The sequence below is a fragment of the Bubalus bubalis genome, chromosome 3 (genome assembly GCF_019923935.1).
Source record: "Bubalus bubalis isolate 160015118507 breed Murrah chromosome 3, NDDB_SH_1, whole genome shotgun sequence".
Taxonomy (NCBI): Eukaryota; Metazoa; Chordata; class Mammalia; order Artiodactyla; family Bovidae; genus Bubalus; species Bubalus bubalis.
The window spans coordinates 62994554-63018594 of NC_059159.1; the positions used below are offsets into that span (position 1 = coordinate 62994554).

Consider the following 24041-nt stretch of genomic DNA (forward strand, 5'->3'; position numbering starts at 1 on the left):
TTGAACGGTTTGCCTTGGAAATGAACTGAGACAATTCTGTTATTTTTGAGATTGCACCCAAGTACTGTATTTTGGACTCTTGTTGACTAACCTAATATTCCAGGTTCCTCTGTGTGCTGCTGATCCCGCTCACAGTGCCAGTGGTCTTGCTCATCCTGTTCATCTGTCTGCATTGTTCGCTGAACCCATGGCAGGCAAGGTGCGAGCTAAGAGGCTGGAAGAAAATGCTAGGGTCCATGGGAACTGCAGATACATTTATTCTCTCCTGGCTGGTGCAGCAGCCATAGCGTTAGACAGAACACAACATAACCGCACACAACCCTTCAGGGCTTTTCCAAGTGAAGTTTTTACTGGTGTACCACACAGAGTAGCCCATGACCAAGCAAGTACCTCATGATGCACATGTGCAGCACTGTAAGTGATCTCAGATGTTCCATAATTGTGCAGGGTCATTGTTTACAGAGCATGGGGCAAGAGAGCCTGACCACACCATCCTGGCTACTTTGCTCTTTCCCCACACTATGCAGTACTGTTCTTTACAGCATCAGAGTTTACTTTCACCACCAGCCACCATCACAGCTGAACATTATTTCTGCTTTGGCCCAGCCACTTCATTCTTTTTGGAGCTATTTGTAATTGTCTTCCACTCTTTCCCAGTAGTATCATGAAGTTGCTCAGTCGTGTCCAACCCTTCGTGACCCCATGGACTAGCCCACCAGGCTCCTCCATCCATGGAATTTTCTAGGCAAGAGTACTGGAGTGGGTTGCCATTTCCTTCTCCAGTAGTATATTGGACACAATCTGACCTGGCGGGCTCATCATCTGGTGTCGTATCTTTTTGCCTTATATTGTTCATGGGGTTCTCGTGGCAAGAATACTGGAATGGCTTGCCATTCCCTCCTCCAGTGGACCACATTTCATCAGAACTCTCCACTATGACCCATCCATTTTGTATGGCTTTGCATGACATAAGCCCCATTGCCATGACAAGGCTGTGATTCATGAAGGGATGTAATGACTTTAAGCCCATTAATAGTTAATTGCCTGGACTTACTATTTCATTGAGCTTACAAAGTGTGAAGATAGTAGGTTAATCATTCCTTTTTCATTCATTATCAAAATTCTTAAAAAGAACTTGAGCTAATCAGTGTTTGGTTATCCTGAGATGTAGAAAAGGGGAATACATGCTTCTCTCTCATTTTTTCACACATTTACCAGTTTTCAGAATAATAGCTTAGTTTTCTAACATCCACCAAAGATCTTACATTTCAATTCATGCAGATATTGCCCTTCTTACTCAGTCCTTCCCCAGTGGGGGTCCCTTTAGATTGGTTCCTGAATCCTTTTGATATGACCATAGTTGTCTATAGCATCTTTCCCTTTGGCAAAATATGTTCCAAGATCATGTACATTTTTTGACCGAAAACCTTTAGTCAACTTATTGTCAAAAATTTCAATTTTCTTTTAGTGGGAAATGATGTTTCAAGACCACAATCTGTGCTGTAGGAGGTGTTCACTCCTGTTAGGTTGCTCATTTTTTGTACACTTTTTCAGTGAATAGAATTAGGAAATACTATTTTTCTTTAAGGTAATTATACCACAATCTATATTGATATTTTTAAACCAAATTTAAGATTTCCAGTTTTTTACTTTTCATGTTACATTTGTATCTTTTTCTCTGAAACAATGAAAACCTTTGTTCATAGAGATAATAGCATGGTAACTTATTTACTGTGTGCTACTAGATACATTTGAAGTTTCAGAAAATAAAAGTGTTTCTAGTACCAACATGATTACTTTAAAACAGCTTAGTTTTTTTGTGTTTTTTTTTTTTTTTTTGATCCTTAGGACGTGCATTCAAATTCTGTATTTTAAAGCAACTAAACAACACCTTGATACATAGGTTGATTTATTTCATTTGGATTTAATTTTGTTTTAGGTTCAGATGGTAAAGAATCTGCCTGCAGTGCAGGAGACACAGGTTCGATCCCTGTGTCGAGAAGATCTCCTGGAGAAGGGAATGGCTACCCACTCCAGTATTCTTGCCTGGAGAATTCCAGGGACAGAGGAGTCTGGCGGGCTGCATGGGATCACAAAGAGTAGGACATGACTGAGTGACTTTCACTTTCACTTTCAAAGCATCTATAATCCTTTGTTCCAAAAGCAAATATATAAAACAAGATGTGAAATCTTACTTCCATCTGTCATTCCCATTTCTCTCCCTCCTTCTCATGTATGTAACTGGTTTTCTTTGGATACTGCTTTGGATGCTTCCTTCCACCTGTGTTTTGTTTTTTATTATAACCAAATGTATGTGTGTGCATAGGTATTAATAGTATTTGATCTCTTAGATTAAAAGGTACTGTACGTGCCTTGCTTTTTTTACTTAACAACATATTCTGATCATTGCTACGAAGCAATATGTAATCACTGTATAATACTCTAGTATGTGGATTTACTATAGACTATACTGGTAGTACTTTACTGAATGAACTGAGTCCCTTGAGGGGGAAACCCTATTGAAGTGTTGCAGAGCCCTGTCTGTATGACACCTCATATTATTCCTGTTTTGTCTTTGGCACAGATCCCTAAAGTGGAATTGTTGCTTTGAAGGATAAATATGTAAGTAATTTTGCTAGATGTTGCCACATTGTATGATTTTTCATGCGATTAGCAATATGAGGGAATATTGTCAAACTTTGGAAGATTGCCTGATCTGATAATGAGATATTTTCTGAGTAAAGCTCAATTTGCAGTTTTTTTATTATGAATGAAGTTGTTGAAGGGCTATTTGATACAATACCTTATTCTATGAACAGTTTGTCTTTTGCCCATCTTACTGCTGGGTTTTTAGTCTTCCTTGATTTTTTTTTTTTAAGAGGCATTGTGTGTGTTAGAGACATTTGTTGATTAGCTGATGTAATCTGAAGTGTTTTTTTTTTTTCCACTCACAATTTATATTGCTTTTTTATTATAGTATTTCTTATTGATTATAATTTAAAGTGTGTTTAACTTTTGCCCCAACAATTCCACTTTCAGGAATTTATCCTAGAATACTGTACATTTGTATATATAAAAGGACATTAATTGTCCCAGCAGTTCTACTCCTTAATGCATAGCCAAGAGAATTATGTTCTACAAAAATGTGTACATCAGTGTTTATACTAGCATTATTTGTAATAGCCAAAGGTAGAAAGAACTCGTGTCTATTAAACTGATAAATGAATAAGCAGAATGCAGTACATTCACACAATGGAATATTATTTGGCCATAGAATTGAATAATGAACATTGATGAACTTTGAAAATATTATGCTGGATGGAAGCAGCAAGACACAATAAGCCACATGTTGTATGATTCCATTTGTGAATTCTATTTATATATGATTCTAGAGTAGGCAAATCTGTAGAGACAGATTTAGAAGTTAGATTGTTACTAGGGCATGGGGTAAGGAGAAAATGGGGTATGGACTTCTTTTTGGGTAATGGTTTTAAAACTTTGTGAATATATGGAGAGGTGAATTTTATGAGAGGCGAAAAGCAAAGGAGAAAAGGAAAGATATAAGCATCTGAATGCAGAGTTCCAAAGAATAGCAAGAAGAGATAAAAAAGCCTTCCTCTGCTATCAATGCAAAGAAATATAGGAAAACAACAGAATGGAAAAGACTAGAGATCTCCTCAAGAAAATTAGAGATACCAAGGGAACATTTCATGCAAAGATGGGCTTGATAAAGGACAGAAATTGTATGGACCTAACAGAAGCAGAAGATATTAAGAAGAGGTGGCAAGAATACACAGAAGAACTATACAAAAAAGATCTTCACGACCCAAATAATCACGATGATATGATCACTCACCTAGAGCCAGACATCCTGGAATGTGAAGTCAAGTGGGCCTTAGAAAGCATCACTACGAACAAAGCTAGTGGAGGTGATGAAACTCCAGTTGAGCTATTTCAAATCCTGACAGATGATGCTGTGAAAGTGCTGCACTCAATATGCCAGCAAATTTGGAAAACTCAGCAGGGGCCACAGCACTGGAAAAGGTCAGTTTTCATTCCAGTCCCAAAGAAAGGCAATTCCAAAGACTGCTCAAACTACTGCACAATTTCACTCATCTCACACGCTAGTAAAGTAATGCTCAAAATTCTCCAAGCCAGGCTTCAGCAATACGTGAACCATGAACTTCCAGATGTTCAAGCTGGTTTTAGAAAACATAGAGGAACCAGAGATCAAATTACCAACATCCGCTGGATCATGGGAAAAGCAAGAGAGTTCCAAAAAAACATCTATTTTTGCTTTATATGCCAAAGCCTTTGACTGTGTGGATCACAATAAACTAGTGAAAATTCTGAAAGAGATGGGAATACCAGACCACCTGACCTGCCTCTTGAGAAATTTGTATGAAGGTCAGGAAGCAACGGTTAGAACTGGACATGGAACAACAGACTGGTTCTAAATGGGAAAAGGAGTATATCAGTCAACGCTGTATATTGTCACCCTGCTTATTTAATTTATATGCAGAGTACATCATGAGAAACGCTGGGCTGGAAGAAGCAACAAGCTGGAATCAAGATTGCCGGGAGAAATATCAATAACCTCAGATATGCAGATGACACCACCCTTATGGCAGAAAGTGAAGAGGAACTAAAAAGCCTCTTGATGAAGGTGACAGAAGAGAGTGAAAAAGTTGGCTTAAAACTCAACATTCAGAAAACAAAGATCATTTGGGCATCTGGTCCCATCACTTCATGGGAAATAGATGGAGAAACAGTGGAAACAGTGTCATACTTTATTTTTCTGGGCTCCAAAATCACTGCAGATGGTGACTTCAGCCATGAAATTAAAAGACGCTTACTCCTTTGAAGGAAAGTTATGACCAACCTAGATAGCATATTCAAAAGCAGAGACATTACTTTGCCAACAAAGATTCGTCTAGTCAAGGCTATGGTTTTTCCAGTGGTCATGTATGGATGTTAGAGTTGGACTGTGAAGAAAGCTGAGTGCCGAAGAATTGATGGTTTTGAACTGTGGTGTTGGAGAAGACTCTTGAGAGTCCCTTGGACTGCAAGGAGATCCAACCAGTCCATTCTGAAGGAGATCAGCCCTGGGATTTCTTTGGAAGGACTGATGCTAAAGCTGAAACTCCAGTACTTTGGCCACCTCATGAGAAGAGTTGACTCATGGGAAAAGACTCTGATGCTGGGAGGGATCGGGGCCAGGAGGAGAAGGGGACAATAGAGGATGAGATGGCTGGATGGCATCACTAACTTGATGGACGTGAGTCTCTCAACTCCGGGAGTTGGTGATGGACAGGGAGGCCTGGCGTGCTGGAATTCATGGGGTTGCAAAGAGTCAGGCATGACTGAGCGACTGAACTGAACTGAACTGAAACATTTTTAGTGATTATCACTAACCTAATCATGACAGAACATTAGACGAATTCAAATTGAAGGACATTCTACAAAATAACTGGTAAGTATATACCAGTACTTCTTGAAAGTGTCAAGATCATGAAAATATAAAATAAAAATCTTAGGAATCATCTCAGATTGGAAAAGTCTAAGGAAACATGAGAACCAGTTCTCAGAAGTCTAAACGTGAGTTAAGAGTTTTAAACTCATAAACATGAGTTTATGAATTAAACATGAGTCTAAGGAAATATGAGAAAATGCAGTGTGAACTCGTTGATTAGATCCTAAACTAGGGAAAATAAATTAGTGGGGAAAAAGTGAATTCACATAAGATTCGTGAATTAGCTAAAGTAGCATAGTTATGTTAGCATATAGGTTTAAATAATTATACCATAGTTATTTAATATGTTAATATTTGGAGACACTCATAACGGATATACAAAGACTCTACTGGTTTCTGTAGCTTTAAAATTATCTTTAAAATGTTTTAAAATAAAAATTATTATTTCAACAACATTAAAAAAGACAAAACTCCATTGATATCCATCAAAATGGAATGGTTAAAATAATGGTATTTTCATACAGTGAAATGCAGTGTATCAGCTACAGAGAACAAGAATTTGTATACAGTGACATGGAAAAATAGGTTAAGGTATTAATAAAAAAGAAAGAAGATACATATTCTGTTACCATTTATGTAAAAGAATGTTTTTACCTATAATGTACATGTGTAAAAATATTGACGCATTTCTAGCATCGTGATTGCCTATGGAGAGTAGAACATATATTAATTAATATATTCCCTTTAATGTTTTATGACTTTCGTATGCTCATGTAACAGTTGTAATGTTTTTATGTATGTCTGTTCCATAAAAAGGAATGCAGAAAGATAATTAACTCATTAGCGATAGCTTACGGTGAATGGTGTTGAATTCGAAGGAGAAGGTCTCCGAAGGAGAAGAATTCACTCTGGGACCAAAGACGTAGCCTCAGTCATTCAGACCTTTGTGTAGCAGAGATTTTATTAAAGTGAAAGAATAGAGAGGAGCTTTCAGTGAAAGGCACTGGAAGGGGATAGGATATACCCACCCTCGCTGCTTTAGTGGGATATTATATATACCTCGAGGTATATATACCTCAAGGTAGTGAAAGTTTTACCAGGCTCCTCTCCCTCAACATACATCTTGAGATAACATCAAAACAAGATTAACCAAGGGGAACAGGTCTCTGAACAAGATGTCTTTGGTTGGGATATATTGTATCCATATAATCCAGGGCATAGGTTTTTGAAGAAAAATAGGTTACTGAATAGATACATTGTTTTGTTGTATAATCATTAGCTCCTGGGTTAGAGTTAGTCTTAGGTAAATAGATTGTTGCCATAGCAGCTCACAGGCCTAAGGAGAAAGAATGTAAAAAAGGGTTGCCTCCTCCTCTTCCTCAAGGGCCCTGGACTCTCTATCAACCTACCTAAAAATTAACTGTCTTAGTATTGAAAGTTATGACCAACCTAGGTAGCATATTTAAAAGCAGAGACATTACTTTGCCAACAAAGGTCTGTCTAGTCAAGGCTATGGTTTTTCCAGTAGTCATGTATGGATGTGAGAGTTGGACTGTGAAGATAGCTGAGTGCTGAAGAATTGATGCTTTTGAGCTGTGGTGTTGGAGAAGACTCTTGAGAGTCCCTTGGACTGCAAGGAGATCCAACCATTCCATCCTAAAGGAGATCAGTCCTGGGTGTTCATTGGAAGGACTGATGTTGAAGCTGAAACTCCAATACTTTGGCCACCTCATGCGAAGAGTTGACTCATTGGAAAAGACCCTAATGCTGGAAAGGATTGGGGGCAGGAGAAGGGGACGACAGAGGATGAGATGGCTGGATGGCATCACCAACTCAATAGACATGGGTTTGGGTAGACTCTGGGAGTTGGTGATGGACAGGGAAGCCTGGTGTGCTGCAGTTCATGAATTCACAAAGAGTCAGACACTACTGAGCAACTGAACTGAACTATTAGTCTCTACTGTTTAACTCTCTTATTAGTCTCTACTGTTATATAAAACATTAAGATAAAAGAGAAGTGCTAAGTCCAAGTATTTAATTCCCTTAATAATGCCTTTCATGTATTTGATATTTTGGCTTTTTGTGTTAAGCTCATTAGGTAACTTTTAGGATTATATGTGCAGTGATTCATTGGTTGATTGCTGTGTCTGGCTTTGAATGAAGTCCAGGGAGTACTTGTTTTGCATTGTGTATTGTTTTGATGACTAGTTACAAACTCCGTGGTCAGAAGGTAAAGAGTCTGCCTGAAGTACAGGAGACACAGGTTTCATCCCTGGGTTGGGAACATCTCCTGCAGAAGGGAATTGCTAGCCACTCCAGTATTCTTGCCTGGAGAATTCCATGGATGGAGGAACTTGGCGGGCTACAGTCCATGGGTCACAAAGAGTCAAAGACAACTGGGTGACCAACATTTTCACTTTTTTACAAACTCCTGTGTAGCCAGAGTGATGTTAAACCTCTAGGTATGTCTCCTGAGGAGAGAATCACAGTAGGCTTAATTAAGAGAGCTGAGAGTTGAAGTTGTTTTCCTTCTTAAGCAATACAATGTTAATTCCTCACATTAAAAAATAAAAAAATTAGTGCTTACTCTTTTCCTATAATGAGTAATATACTGTCTTTTAAACAATGCTATGGACCATGCCTTTTATTTACTTACAAGTTAACTTTGAATATCCTAGGAAAATCATCACTAAGTTAAAAAATAACTCCTGTAGTAAGCATCCTGGAGCACCCTGTGTGTGAAAGGAAACTCTAAGACAAGTCTAGACCTTTGGCTGCTCTTGGATGTCTCTATTTGGGGTTTATGTTTGAAAGAAATAGGTCTTAATCCATATGGGCCTCTCATCATCTTTAATAGACGGGGTCCCTTTCCTTCAGTTTCAGCCACTTTTGCAGATCTTCTTCTCCAAAGGAGGAAAAGAATGCTCTTTGGGGGTCTCTTACATGATTTTGAGTATTCACATGCATATGTATATATATATATAATCTACATATATATGTGTGTGTAAGTGAACTCACTCAGTCGTGTCTGACCCTTTGCAACCCCACAGATTATAACCTACCAGGCTCCTCCGTCCATGGAATTTTTCAGGCAAGAGTACTGGAGTGGGTTGCCATTTCCTCCTCCAGAGGATCTTCCTGACCCAGGTATCGAACCCGGGTCTCCCGCATTGCAGGCATATATATATGTACATATAAATTTTCTTTAATTGTGGTAAAATATAAAAATATAGATAATATAAAACAATTAAGATGTTAAATTTTAAGTGTACAGTTCCATAGTATTAAGTATATTTGCATTGTTAACAGAACATTTTCATCTTGCAAAGTAAACTATACCCAGTAAATAACAATTTCCTCTTTCACCATACTCCATCTGGCATCGACCATTCTACATTTTGTTTCTATGTTCACCTACTCTAGATACCTCGTATAAGTGGAACCATAAGGTATTTGTTTTTTAGTGTGTGTGACTGGTTTATTTTACTTAACATAGTGTCCTCAAGGTTCATTCATGTTGTAGCCTGTTTCACAAGTCCAGATGTCACCCTTGTTCCCCTGCTCCCACCACCACTGTTCAGTTCCGTTCAGTTCAGTCGCTCAGTCGTGTCCGACTTTTTGCGACCCCATGATTTGCAGCACGCCAGGCCTCCCTGTCCATCACCAACTCCCAGAGTTCACTCAGACTCACGTCCGTGAAGTCAGTGATGCCATCCAGCCATCTCATCCTCTGTCATCCCCTTCTCCTCCTGCCCCCGATCCCTCCCAGCATCAGAGTCTTTTCCAATGAGTCAACTCTTCGCATGAGGTGGCCAAGGTACTGGAGTTTCAGCTTTAGCATCATTCCTTCCAAAGAAATCCCAGGGCTGATCTCCTTCAGAATGGACCGGTTGGATCTCCTTGCAGTCCAAGGGACTCTCAAGAGTCTTCTCCAACACCACAGTTCAAAAGCATCAATTCTTTGGTGCTCAACCTTCTTCACAGTCCAACTCTCACATCCATACATGACCACAGGAAAAACCATAGCCTTGACTAGATGGACCTTTGTTGGCAAAGTAATGTTTCTGCTTTTCAATATGCTATCTAGGTTGGTCATAACTTTCCTTCCAGGGAGTAAGCGTCTTTTAATTTCATGGCTGCAGTCACCATCTGCAGTGACTTTGGAGCCCAGAAAAATAAAGTCGGACACTGTTTCCAGTCTTTCCCCATCTATTTCCCATGAAGTGATTCATCGGACCGGATGCCACGATCTTCGTTTTCTGAATATTGAGCTTTAAGACAACTTTTTCACTCTCCACTTTCACTTTCATCAAGAGACTTTTGAGTTCCTCTTCACTTTCTGCCATAAGAGTGGTGTCATCTGCATATCTGAGGTTATTGATATTTCTCCCAGCAATCTTTATTCCAGCTTGTGTTTCTTCCAGCCCAGCGTTTCTCATGATGTACTCTGCATATAAGTTAAATAAGTAGATTGACAATATACAGCCTTGACGTACTCCTTTTCCTATTTGGAACCAGTCTGTTGTTCCATGTCCAGTTCTAACTGTTGCTTCCTGACCTGCATACAAGTTTCTCAAGAGGCAGATCAGGTGGTCTGGTATTCCCATCTCTTTTCGAATTTTCAACAGTTTATTGTGATCCACACAGTCAAAGGCTTTGGCATAGTCAACAAGGCAGAAATAGATGTTTTTCTGGAACTCTCTTGCTTTTTCCATGATCTAGCAGATGTTGGTAATTTGATCTCTGGTTCCTCTGCCTTTTCTAAAACCAGCTTGAACATCAGGAAGTTCACAGTTCACATATTGCTGAAGCCTGGCTTGGAGAATTTTGAGCATTACTTTACTAGCGTGTGAGAGGAGTGCAATTGTGCGGTAGTTTGAGCATTCTTTGGCATTGCCTTTCTTTGGAATTGGAATGAAAACTGACCTTTTCCAGTGCTGTGGCCCCTGCTGAGTTTTCCAAATTTGCTGACATTGAGTGCAGCACTTTCACAGCATCATCTTTTAGGATTTGAAATAGCTCAACTGGAATTCCATCACCTCCACTAGCTTTGTTCGTAATGATGCTTTCTAAGGCCCACTTGACTTCACATGTGAACTAATTTTTTGTAGCTTAGTGTTCAAAAAATTATTTCTCAGAAATTCTTGTTTCTCTTTGTAACCGCAAAAGTGAAAAGTGAAAGTGAAATCGCTCAGTCGTGTCCGACTCTTTGCGCCCCCTAGGACTGTAGCCTACCAGGCTCCTCCGTCCGTGGGATTCTCCAGGCAAGAATACTGGACTGGGTTGCCATTTCCTTCTCCAGGAGATCGTCCCAACCCAGGGATTGAACCCGGGTCTCCCACATTGCAGGCAGACGCTTTACCATCTGAGCCACCAGGGAAGCTCATAACTGCAAACACTTATGACAAATATAATGATCACTTCATCTACTTTTTAAAATAGAAGTAAAAAAGGATGTTTGTGATGGAGGTTATTCTTTAATCTCACACATTTTTCATTGAGTTATGTTTGGACTAAGGGTGAGATTGGGGAGTTAGAGGAGACTCAAAACAGTCTTGAGTTTAATCATGAGGGCAAGGGGGTGGTGTTTATATCAGTTCCTATTAGTATTTGCTTTTTATAAGGAACTACCCTAAAATTTAGTGACTTAAAACAAGTATTCTTTGGATTAGCAGTTTCGGTTAATCTCAGTGTGGGGTTCTTCACTGCATTTTTCTTTTGGTGTGGGGGGTGGGGGTGGAGGGAGTTACTCATACTTTTTCAGTCATCTGCTGGCTTGATTGGAGTTGGATGATCTCAGCTGGCCTTGCCCCTGTATCAGGCCCTTGGTTGATCTAGACGGCCTCATAGGGAGAGTCTTATATGCTCTCATCCTTGTATGCCTAGATGGGATTTCTCTGCAGTCTGGAGGCCTTCATCAGAGGTATGTGTTGTTACTTTATCTGATATATGTTGGTTAGATCAAGTTGCTAAGCCCCTCCATATCTCAGGAAGTGGAGAAATAAACCTGATGGAATTGACAGCACAGTCATACTATTAAAAGGTTTAGTGTACAGGAATAGGAAGAATCTGTAGTTCATTTTTTGAAGTCTTCTACAGGATTTCCCTGTAGCTGAAATGGTAAGAATCTGCCTGTGAGACAGGAGACCAGGGTTCGATCCCTGGGTTGGGAAGCTCCTCTGGCAAAGAGAATGGCAATCCATTCCAGTATTCTTGCCTGGAGAATTCCATGGACAGAGAAGCTTGGCGGGCTACAGTCTGTGGGGTCACAAAGAGTTGGACACGACTGAGCAACTAACACACATACACACACAGGACTAATGGGATGAGATTTGTATTTTAGAATGATCACTCTTGAGTGTAGTGTCAAAGATTTGGAGCGGGTAGTGAGTTAAGAGTAGTCAAGGCAGGATCATCATCTGTGGGAGAGATGTGAATGTGTAAAGACATCACATGCTTTTCATCTTGTGCTTCAAAATATCTCAAGATGTTCCATACTGATTTATAAAGGGGCAAAATGCAGAGGGATTTAAGTTGGCTTAAAACTCAACATTCAGAAAACTAAGATCCTGGCGTCCGGTTCCATCGTTTCATGGCAAATAGATAGGGAAACAGTGGAAACAGTGAAAGATTTTGTTTCTGGGGACTCCAGAATCACTGCAGCTGGTGACTGCAGCCATGAAATTAAAAGACGCTTGCTCCTTGGGAGAAAAACGGTGACCAACCTAGACAGCATATTAAAAAGCAGAGTTTGCTGACAAAGGTCCATCTAGTCAAGCTATGGTTTTTCCAATAGTCATGTATGGATGTGAGAGCTGGACTATAAAGAAGCTGAGTGCTGAAGAATTGATGCTTTTGAACTGTGGTGTTGGAGAAGACTCTTGAGAGTCCCTTGGACTGCGAGGAGATCCAACCAGTCAATCCTAAAGGAAATCAGTCCTGAATATTTTTTGGAAGGACTGATGCTGAAGCTGAAACTCCAGTAACTGGCCACCTGATGCAAAGAACTGACTCCTTTGAAAAGACCCTGATGTTGGGAAAGATTGAAGGCAGGACGAGATGGGATGACAAAGGATGAGATGGTTGGATGGCATCACTGACTCGATGGACATGAGTTTGAGCAAGCTCCTGGAGTTGGTAATGGACAGGGAAGCCTGGCATGCTGTAGTCCATGAGGTCACAATGAGTTGGACGTGACTGAGTGACTGAACTGAACTGACTGATGACTGAAAATGGAGAGGGGAGACATTGAACTGATCCAGAGAGGTTTTGCTACATCATGCTCAACTGGAAATAATTAAAAGTTTAGTAAATCGTTTCTAATTAGATCATAATTTAAAGAAGTATGTGCTGCTTTTTTCAGCAGCATACTAGACACGGAGAACTTAAGGAAGAATTGGAAAGAAAGCAGATTTATTTTTGCCACCGTCTCCTATATAGTTGCCCACACAAAATTCCCACTATATCAAGGCCTGGCTGTCAAGCCACATTCGTATTTGCTAGGGATGAATGATAATTAAGGTAGTTTACATGGAGATGAAAGAAAGTGTTTGCATTTTAGAAGACATGTAAATTTAAACAATTTTTAACTGACAGATATAAACATTTACTATTTGAACAAAAGGCGGGTTGTCTATTTTTTTGCAAGGTGTTAAAACATAGCATAATTGTCTAATGATATATGCCCGCAAACTGAGTGCCTGTTTTTATATTTAATTAGCATTGTAGCCACGTGCATCTCTATCCCAGTGGTCTTCATAAATAGAACTTGCCTGGGAAAGAGTACTACACTAACCACAGAAACTGCAAATGAGAAAAAGGTGACAATCCTTTGCTTCCTAGTGTGAGCAGTTTTCAAAGGTTTTGGGGTGTTTTTATTTGCTTTTTTAAAAATTCTGTGTGCATGATGATTGATAAAATGAATGATTTACAATGATAGTTATGCAATTTGTTGACATATATTCTTCCACATTTTGAGAATAGATTCTTTGCAGTGTGGGGTGGGTAATTTAACTGTAGATAATTTGGTAATTATTGGCAAATGCATATAAGCTATTTACTTTTTAAATTTTATTTTTATCATTACTTCTGCTTTTGTTTTCATTCTGTAGATTTTAAAACAGATTATAGATATCTTCTGTTTAAAATTTTAATACATTAGTTTGTGACTCTTAAGATTTAAGAACTTAAAGAAGTCTTCAGTACCGTTATTATGATGAGTATAAGTCTTGAGTATCACTTAATACCTATTCTGTTTTCAAATTTCTGTGATTGGGTTGATTAAAAATTAAATGATCTAAGAAAGAAATGAAAATTTTTGTTTGAGCTAAGCATGAGGTTTTTAACCAGGAGGAGCATGTCAGAAAACTCTGAAAATCGTTTGGTCCATACACAGTTATATCACTGCACTTCTTCAGAGGTCAAGACACAGGTATATCCAGTGTTTTTGAGACAGAGGAGCTATACATCAACTAACATATTATTGACAGCTTTCACAATCCATATCTGAGAGCCCTGTGACCCCTTATCAAGAAAGAAGGTTATATTTAAGGTGTTATCTTAGGAGAATATTGCCATTTATGGATGAGGGGAAATTTCTACTGATGGGAAAGGTTTGGTTGATGCATAAGGCAGATAAACTATCCACAGTGGGGAGAGGGGAGGCCAGAGGGCAGAGAAAATTTATTATGTTTAATTTTTTTTTAATCTTGGTTTAAAATGTGAGTGTTACTTAACAGTTGACTCCGTTTTTCCCGTTGGTCAAAACCCAAAGTCTACATGTTGCTTTTGGCTAGTATTGGTCAAATTTGTTTACTCTGTATACTAATGTAGTATGTGGTTCTCCTTTTTATACTCTATGTCCATACCATGTCTTTGAGGAATATGGATCATTTTTTCTAAATTCTAGATTTTGTGGTTTAAGAGACCAGAGAAAAACCATTGTTTTCCAAAGAGCTCCTTCTTCCATCTCACCTGCATTTTGTTGAGGGCTTGTTATAGTGGGTTGTACTATTTGGAGTACATCTCTGAACAAAACAGATTTTAAAAATCCATTTCCTTCATGGCATTTACATTTCCAGTCTAGGGGAGGTAGACAGTAAACAAAAATGAAGTTTGACCTCTTGTAGAAAACCATAGCAGATAACAAAGGAAATAGGGAGTGTAGGACCATGTTGGATGTGTCAGATGTGTGGTTCCATGCAGTAGGAGCCAGGGAGTGTGGAGAAGAGGATCAATTTACTTTTAAATGGTTGCTCTGGCTACCTTGCAAGAGATGAAGGAGCTAGGATGAAAAGCTACTCTATAGTTGGTGCAGTTACAACTCAGATGGGACTTGAACCCACCTCTGTTTTAATTGAGATCCCACACCTGGGAGGAGTTCAGTGACGGACAGACAGAGTCATGTCCAACTCTGCGACCCCATGAACTATAGCTCACCAGGCTCCTCTGTCTTCCACTGTCTCTTGGAGTTGGCTCAGATTCATCTCCATTGAGTCAGTGATACTATCTAACCATCTCATCCTCTGCTGCCCCCTTCTCCTTTTGCATTCATTATTTCCCAGAATCAGGGTCTTTTCCAGTGAATCGGCTTTTTGCATCAGGTGGCCAAAGTATTAGAGTTTCAGCCACAACCCTTCCAATGAATATTCACAATTGATTTCCTTTAGGATTGACTGGTTTGATCTCCTTGCCATCCAAGGGACTCTCAAGAGTCTTCTGCAGCATCACAGCCAGAAAGCATCAATTCTTGGATGCTCAGCCTTTATGGACCAACTCACATCCTTATATGACTACTGGGAAAACATAGCTTTGACTATACAGATCTTTGTTGGCAAAGTGACATCTCTGCTCTTTAATATGCTGTCTAGGTTTGTCATTGCTTTCTTTCCAGGGAGCAAGTGTCTTTTAATTTCATGGCTGCAGTCACTATCTGCAGTGATTGTGGGACCCAAGAAAATAAAATCTGTCACTGTTTCCACTCTGTCCCCTTCTATTTGCCATGAAGTGATGGGACTGGATGCCTAATCTTAGTATTTTTAATGTTGAGTTTCAAGCCAGCTTTTACACTCTCCTCTTTCACCCCCATCAAGAAACTCTTTAGTTCCTCTTCAGCTTCTGCCATTAGAGTGGTATCATCTGCATATCTGAGGTTGTTAATATTTCTCCCTGCAGTCTTGATTCCAGTTTGTGATTCATCCAGCCTGGTAGTTCACATGGTGTACTCTGTGTGTATATAAGTTAAATACACAGGGTGACAATGTATGGTCTTGTCATGCTCATTTCCCAATTTGGAACCAGTCATTACATGTGCAGTTCTAACTGTTGCTTCTTGACCTGCACATAGGTTTCTCAGGAGACCTAGTTGATTCTAACCAGTTTATGTTCTATATATCCTAGGCTATGTCATTCTTCTAAAGATTGTGCCCTCTACCCTCCTGTTTCAAAACCTGGTTTGAAGGTTGTGTTATAATGAAGATCTTCCTTTGTTTTAATTGTTTGGTGCTTAAATGGTCCTTTTTTGTTTTTAAAATTTTGTAAAATGCTTTCTGTTTTACAAATGTCTTATTTAAGTGGCATTTAAAACTACTTATTAGTTGTTGGGAAAATCTAGAAATTTACAAGTTTGGATTTTTAATAACAATTGTTCTTGGCCTGAAAATTTTGAAAATTTTCAAAACAATAAAAAATTAGAAGAAGAGTAAAATGAATAGCCATTCCCTTCATCAAGGCTCAACAATTAACAAAATTAAATTTTGTGACATTTGCTTTCGAAAGTATATATGTACCTTCTTTTTTGATAAATCATTTGATAGCCATAAGTTGCAGTAACATTAGTACCATATGATTATCTAATATATATTACATATTCAAATTTTTTCCTCTCCTTTTTATCCAGGATCCAGTACAGGATCCCCCATTTGGTTGTCATGACTTGTCTCCTTTAATCTGTACTAGTCTCCTACCTTTACTTTGGTCTTTTATGACATGGACATTTTTAAGGAGACCTGGCTGGTTGTCTTATAGATGTCTCATAATCTGAATTTGATCATTTACTCATGGTTAGATTCTAATTAAACCATGCAGATATGCTTTTACCTTTTGAAGTATGAAAAGCATGGGAAGAGTGGAGATTTTACAGAGTGTTTTGTAAGTATCACTTCCAATACAAAATGCTAATAAAGCACTTGATCTTGTAATAACCATTGTCACAGAGCCAAAGAACGTTAATTCAGTGGACTTTTAGATTTTATCTCCAGAAGTCCTAAACTGAAGAAAATTAGAATAGGCACAGTTTTAAAACAAAAGGGAAACAGAAAGCTAGATTTTGACACCTTTATGTATCAAAGTGTGTTTTCAGATTTGACCTAATCCTTATTGTTCCTCCCCCAGCTCCTATCATTTTAAATCATCTATGCTGCCCCTGAAGCTTTTTAGTGTTGACTCCCTGTCTGCCTCTCTCATGTAACAAGGGCAACTTCAGACTTGGGCCAAATGTCTAAGGAACCCTTAATTAGTGTCTTCAGACAGAATATTCAGGCCCTGGAACCTGAGTCTCTTGAAGACCCAGTTGATTTTCTACCAAAGTTCCAGTGATTTGCATTGACAGGCCAAGTAGAAAGTGTATAATCTTGACATCTTCCATAAGGGAAGATGAAGAAATCAGGGATACCACAGAATGAAGCTTTATCTTAAATAATATCAGTTCAGTTTAGTCTCTCAGTCATGTCCGACTCTTGGCGACCCCATGGACTGCAGCATGCCAGTCTTCCCTGTCCATCACCAACTCCCAGAGCTTGCTCAAACTCATGTCTGTTGACTCAGTGATGCCAACCAACCATCCCTTCCTCTATTGTTCCCTTCTCCTCTTGCCTTCAGTCTTTCCCAGCATCAGGGTCTTGTCTAATGAGTCAGCTCTTCACATCAGGTGACCAAAGTAATGGAGCTTCAGCTTCAGCATCAGTCCGTCCAATGAACATTCAGGACTGATTTCCTTTAAGATTGACTTATTTGGTCTCCTTGTAGTCCAAGGGACTCTCAAGAGTCTTCTCCATCACCACGGTTCAAAAGTATCAATTCTTTGGTGCTCAGCTTTCTTTATGGTCCAACTCTTGCATCCATACATGACTACTAGAAAATAGGTAGGACCTACTCATATTATTTAATATTATTTAATATGGGTAGGTCCTAAGTTTATACAGTTTGTGTGTGTTAAGTACCATTTTAGGATAATGGGTTTCTTTTAACTGTTTACTGTTTTTCATAATAACTTTCCTCTTTTTTTTTTTTTAGCTACAAGGCTTTGGCCGACCAAGTGTATACCATGCTGCTATTGTCATCTTCCTTGAATTCTTTGCATGGGGCCTATTGACAACTTCAATGTTAACTGTAAGTATTGCTGAATCAAGTCCTTGTTTATGAGAGCAGAGACATCCTTAAGCATATGAGCTGTATATCTAGGTATGTGTTTGAGAGTAGCTCTTGACAGTAACTTAAGACTGTTTAATTGTGTTGTTGCCACTGTAGACTGTGAACCACTTGCAACAAAATATCTGCTTATTAAATATTTTTGGATAGCAGGACTACTTCCATTGAACCAGAATCTTGGGAGGACTTGTGTATGAACTCTAGTCTGCATAGTTAGGAAAATCTTTTAGAAGTCCTAGAGGAAAACATTGCAATGCTTTGTTGAAGTTTGTAACTTACTTAGTATGGGTGTAACAGCCTTTGAGTTAAGAACATAGTAATAGGAGATTGGTAAGTACTATATAACAGTGACAGTGATGAATGAAAGAATGAAAATTTTCCATTTTTGGTAGCTGACCTATAGCCATTTCTTTGCAGAGACTATTTAATCCCTTAGCAAGAACTTGGAGGTCTGATATATGATGTGGTTAGAGGAAAGGGAGATGCTGAAGAAAAGATTGGGGTTAGGGTTAGGTATTTTTAAATTGGCCTTAAGAGTTCAGTTGTCTTAAATTGTTTTATAAAATTCATTGTTGATTAACTCTTCCCAGTCACCATTTTGCCTTCCCAGAGAATCCCTTTGGATCTAGGTAAACTTTGTTCCCAAATTAGGTTTAGAAAATAGAGAACTTGAGAGGATGACTATTACCTTTATGTATTACATTGCTATACACTTTTTAAAATTTTTAATTCTTCTAGCACATTTAAAATTACATCTTGGATGAAATAGTAAGGTTAAACTGCCTGTGTTTTTAACTCTCTGTTTTATTCTTTTTCATTGCATTGCCTTTTTCTTCATTAATCCTTTACTGTAGAAGGTTATTGGTTATTAGTTAATGAGGGATAAGTGGTCTCCATTTCAAGTTTCATGAGATCCTGCCTGCCGTGTTCTTCACTATGTCCCTAGTGCCTAGGGCTGCCTGGGACAAAGGTGTAAAATGTGCATTTTCTTTGAACAAATGTACGTGTTACAGGCACATGTGTCTTGAGTGATTGCTTCTCTAAGACATATTTTTAATATAAATATAGACACACCAGTCTGTTCATTTTAACAGTGTTATAATTTAATTTCTGACCCATGTTTTCTGATTCCCGCCCCCTCCCAATGTCTTTAGGTTACAAAGTTCAAAATAGTGCTTTTCTGATGCAACCAGTTGTCTATACTTGTAGTTATTCAGCAGGTTTCTCAATGCAGAAGTTATTCTATAACCATTCTTTATTTGTTAAAAATTCAAATTGAAATGAGGAATACTTTAGTATTTTTGATATCCTATGAGAATTCTAAAACCACCTTCCAGACAATTAAAATCCTTGGGAAATTTTGAACGTATACCACATTATCGGTTGGTCAATCAGTCAGTTCAGTGGCTCAATCATGTCCGACTCTTAGTGACCCCATGAACCGCAGCACCCCAGGCCTCCCTATCCATCACCAACTCCCGGAGTTTACCCAAACTCATGTCCATTGAGTTGGTGATGCCATCTAACCATCTCATTCTCTGTCATCCCCTTCTCCTTTTCCTCCTTCCTTCAATCTTTCCCAACATCAGTGTCTTTTCAAATGAGTCAGATCTTCGCATCAGGTGGCCAAAGTATTGGAGTTTCAGCTTCAACATCAGTCCTCCCAGTGAATACCCAGGACTGATTTCCTTTAGGATGGACTGGTTGGATCTCCTTGCAGTCCAAGGGACTCTCAAGAGCCTTCTCCAACACCACAGTTCAAAATCATCAATTCTTCTGCCCTCAGCTTTCTTTATAGTACAACTCTCACATCCATACATGACTACTGGAAAAACCATAGCCTTGACTAGACGGACCTTTGTTGACAAAGTAATGTCTGCTTTTTAATATGCTGCCTAGGTTAGTCATAACTTTCCTTCCAAGGAGTAAGCGTCTTTTAATTTCATGGCTGCAATCACCATCTGCAGTGATTTTGGAGCCCCCCAAAATAAAGTCAGCCACTGTTTCCCCATCTATTTGCCAAGAAGTGATGGGACCGGATACCATGATCTTAGGTTTCTGAAGAGCTTTAAGCCAACTTTTTCACTCTCCTCTTTCACTTTCATCAAGAGGCTATTTAGTTCTTCTTCACTTTCTGCCGTAAGGGTGGTGTCATCTGCATATCTGAGGTTATTGATATTTCTCCCGGCAATCTTGATTCAAACTTGTGCTTCTTCCAGCCCAGCGTTTCTCATGATGTACTCTGCATAGAAGTTAAATAAGCAGGGTGACAATATACAGCTTTGACGTACTCCTTTCCCGATTTGGAACCAGTCGGTTGTTCAATGTCCAGTTATAACTGTTGCTTCCTGACCTTCATGCAGGTTCCTCAAGAGGCAGGTCAGGTAGACTGATATTCCCATCTCTTTAAGAATTTTCCACAGTTTGTGGTGATCCACATAGTCAAAGGCTTTGGCATAGTCAATGAAGCAGAAATAGATGGTTTTCTGGAATTCTCATGCTTTTTTGATTATCCAGCGGATTTGGCGATTTGATCTCTGGTTCCTCTGCCTTTTCTAAAAGCAGCTTGAACATCTGGAAGTTCATGGTTCACGTATTGCTGAAGCCTGGCTTGGAGAATTTTGAGCATTATTTTACTAGTGTGTGAGATGCGTGCAATTGTACGGTAGTTTGAGCATTCTTTGGCATTGCCTTTCTTTGGGATTGGAATGAAACTTGGCCTTTTCCAGTCCTGTGGCCACTGCTGAGTTTTCCAAATTTGCTGGCATATTGAGTGCAGCACTTTCACAGCATCATCTTTTAGGATATGAGATAGCTCAACTGGAATTCCATCACCTCCACTAGCTTTGTTCATAGTGATGCTTCCTAAGGCCCACTTGACTTCACAGTCCAGGATGTCTGGTTCTAGGTGAGTGATCACACCATCATGATTATCTGGGTCATGATCTTTTTTGTACAGTTCTTCTGTGTATTCTTGCCACCTCTTCTTAATATCTTCTGCTTCTGTTAGGTCCATACCATTTCTGTCCTTTATTGAGCCCATCTTTGCATGAAATGTTCCCTTGGTATCTCTAATTTTCTTAAAGAGATCTCTAGTCTTCCCTATTCTGTTGTTTTCCTCTATTTCTTTGCATTGATCCCTGAGGAAGGCTTTCTTATCTCTCCTTGCTATTCTTTGGAACTCTTCATTCAAATGGATATATCTTTCCTTTTCTCCTTTGCTTTTCACTTCTCTTCTTTTCACAGCTGTTTGTAAGGCCTCCTCAGACAGCCATTTTGCTTTTTTGCATTTCTTTTTCTCGGGGATGGTCTTGATCCCTGTTTCCTGTACAGTGTCATGAACCTCTGTCCATAGTTCATCAGGCACTCTATCAGATCTAGTCCCTTAAATCTATTTCTCACTTCCGCTGTGTAATCATAAGGGATTTTATTTCCGTCATACCTGAATGTTTTAGTGGTTTTCCCCACTTTCTTCAATTGAAGTCTGAATTTGGCAATAAGGAGTTCATGATCTGAGCCACGGTGAGCTCCTGGTCTTGTTTTTGTTTTTTGACTGTATAGAGCTTCTCCATCTTTGGCTGCAAAGAATATAATCAATCTGATTTTGGTGTTGACCATCCGGTGATGTCCATGTGTAGAGTCTTCTCGTGTTGTTGGAAGAGGGTGTTTGCTATGAACAGTGTGTTCTCTGGGCAAAACTCTATTAGCCTTTGCCCTGCTTCATTCTGTACTCCAAGGCCAAATTTGCCTGTTACTCCAGGTGTTTCTTGACTTCCTACTTTTGCATTCCAGTTCCCTATAATGAAAAGGACATCTTTTTTTGGTGTTAGTTCTAGAAGGTCTTGTAGGTCTTCATAGAAACCGTTCAACTTCAGCTTCTTCAGCGTTACTGGTTGGGGCATAAACTTTGATGACCATGATATTGAATGGCTTCCCTTGGAAACGAACAGAGATCATTCTGGTGTTTTTGAGATTGCATCCAAGTACTGCAATTTCAGGCTCTTCTGTTGACCATGATGGCTACTCCATTTCTTCTAAGGGATTCCTGCCCGCAGTATTCCAGTCCATTTTAGTTCGCTGATTCCTAAAATGTCAACGTTCACTCTTGCTATCTCCTGTTTGACCACTTCCGGTTTGCCTTGATTCATGGACCTGACATTCCAGGTTCCTATGCAATATTGCTCTTTACAGCATCGGACCTTGCTTCTATCACCAGTCACATCCACAACTGGGTATTGTTTTTGCTTTGCCTCCCTCCCTTCATTCTTTCTGGAGTTACTTCTCCACTGATCACCAGTAGCATATTGTGCATCTTCTGACCTGGGGAGTTCATCTTTCAGTGTCCTAACTTTTTGCCTTTTCATACAATTCATGGGGTTCTCAAGGCAAGAATACTGAAGAGGATTGCCATTCCCTTCTCCAGTGGACCACATTCTGTCAGCCCTCTTCACCATGACCCCTCCATCTTTGGTGGCCCCACACGGAATGGCTTAATTTCATTGAGTTAGACAAGCTGTGGTCCTTGTGATCAGATTGGTTAGTTGTCTGTGATTGTGGTTTCAATCTGCCCTCTCAACACCTACCATCTTACTTGGGTTTCTCTTACCTTGGACGTGGGGTATCTCCTCACGGCTGCTCCAGCAAAGCACAGCCGCTGCTCCTTACCTTGGACGAGGGGTAGGTCCTCTCGGCAGCTGTCCCTGAGCTTCGGCGTTTGGTAGCTCCTCCCAGCCGCTCCTTGGACGTGGGGTAGCTCCTCTCAGCCGCCGTGACCTTGGACGTGGGGTATCTCCTCTCGACTGCTGCCCCTTAACTTGGGCATGGGGTAGCTCCTCTTGGCTGACGCCCCGACCAGGAACATGGGGTATCTCCTCTCAGCTGTCCTGACCTTGGATGTGGGGTAGCTCCTCTTGGCCACCCCTGTGCCATTGCACAGTCGACCCCCTGTGCCTGCGCTGTCGCGCACCCGCCTCCCTCCTCCCCTGCACCGTTGCCAGCTGCTGCCAAATTATCAGATCCCTTTTAAATTTAATTGATTAGCTAAAGTGCCCCAGGGGCCTAGTATATCATCTTCTTTCTTACTGCCCAAAACAGATAATTTTCTTAGGATTTCTGTGTCCCTGTCAGATCTGGAATGCAATCTTAGAAGGCAGCTAAAATGCTGTTCTACTGCCTCTTAGCAGATTCTGAGCAGTTTTACTACTTACAAAGATTTGGTTAAAATGATTAGTTACATGAGAAGTACAGATTTGCTAGTGTCCCTCTACAGTGTCATAGACAAAGTATTGCTCAGTTAGTGAAAGTGAAAGTCACTCAGTTGTGTCGGATTCTTTGCAACCCAATGAGCTATACAATCCATGGAATTCTCCAGGCCAGAGTACTGGAGTGGGTAGCCTTTCCTTTCTCCAGGGGATCTTCATGACCCAGGGATCAAACATTGTGGGCGGATTCTTTACCAGCAGAGCCACAAAGGAAGCCCATGCTCTCATGCTTTTTCTAAGCTTTTGGTGTTTATAAATTAAGCTAAATGTCTTTTACTTTCCTGTCTCCTCCAGACTTTACACCATAGTTTGGTAACTTTGTTTGTTTGTTTCTTTTCTTTTCTTTTTTTTTTTTTTTTTTTGATGTGGGAGAACTGGTTTACTCCTATTTTTGAAAAGAAAAATTTGCTCTGGCATACAACCTGCACTTTCTGCCTTTCCTGGTTGGACAGAGAAGTGATAGTATTAGGTTGTTCAAAAAGGAAGGGGCAAATACAGGGTTTGTTTTATGACAGCTGGAGTTTGTTTTTCTCTTCCATTATGATGGAGTTTACTAATATCCCGTTTCCAGTTCTTGGAATCTTGATTCTGTCATCCACCTTGCTATAATTTCAGGATGATGGTTCATGTGTATTCCTTACCCCTGCCCCAACTTCTGCTGTAGCTAGTAGATAGCAAGCACTCTGTTCTGTTTCCAGGGCAAGAAAAAGTCCTGAGATCAGAGTTTGGAGATACAGAGTGGTATATACATAATCATATTCTGTACAGTCTGACTGCATTCTAGCATTCATTAGGACTGTTTTAAGTAGTGTAGAACAATTCACGTCTTTTAAAAAATACATATTTTTTTGTTTTGTTTTGGCTGCGTCTGGTCTTAGTTG

At 39.7% G+C, this 24041-nt stretch overlaps 1 protein-coding gene across 5 annotated transcripts in view; it reads left to right on the top strand.

Moving 5' to 3' along the window:
- Nucleotides 1-24041, top strand: part of MFSD14B (major facilitator superfamily domain containing 14B) — a 117031-nt gene that overhangs the window by 30591 nt on the left and 62399 nt on the right. For 3 of the 5 annotated variants that reach the window (XM_025281292.3, XM_006047540.4, XM_025281293.3), the window contains one exon: nucleotides 17765-17860. In XM_025281292.3, coding sequence (XP_025137077.1) covers nucleotides 17765-17860 — 96 coding nt within the window. Of the gene's footprint in view, nucleotides 1-2047; nucleotides 2100-2584; nucleotides 2623-17764; nucleotides 17861-24041 lie in introns of those variants that run through there. The other 2 variants (XM_044939665.2, XM_044939664.2) reach the window with 2 other exon arrangements.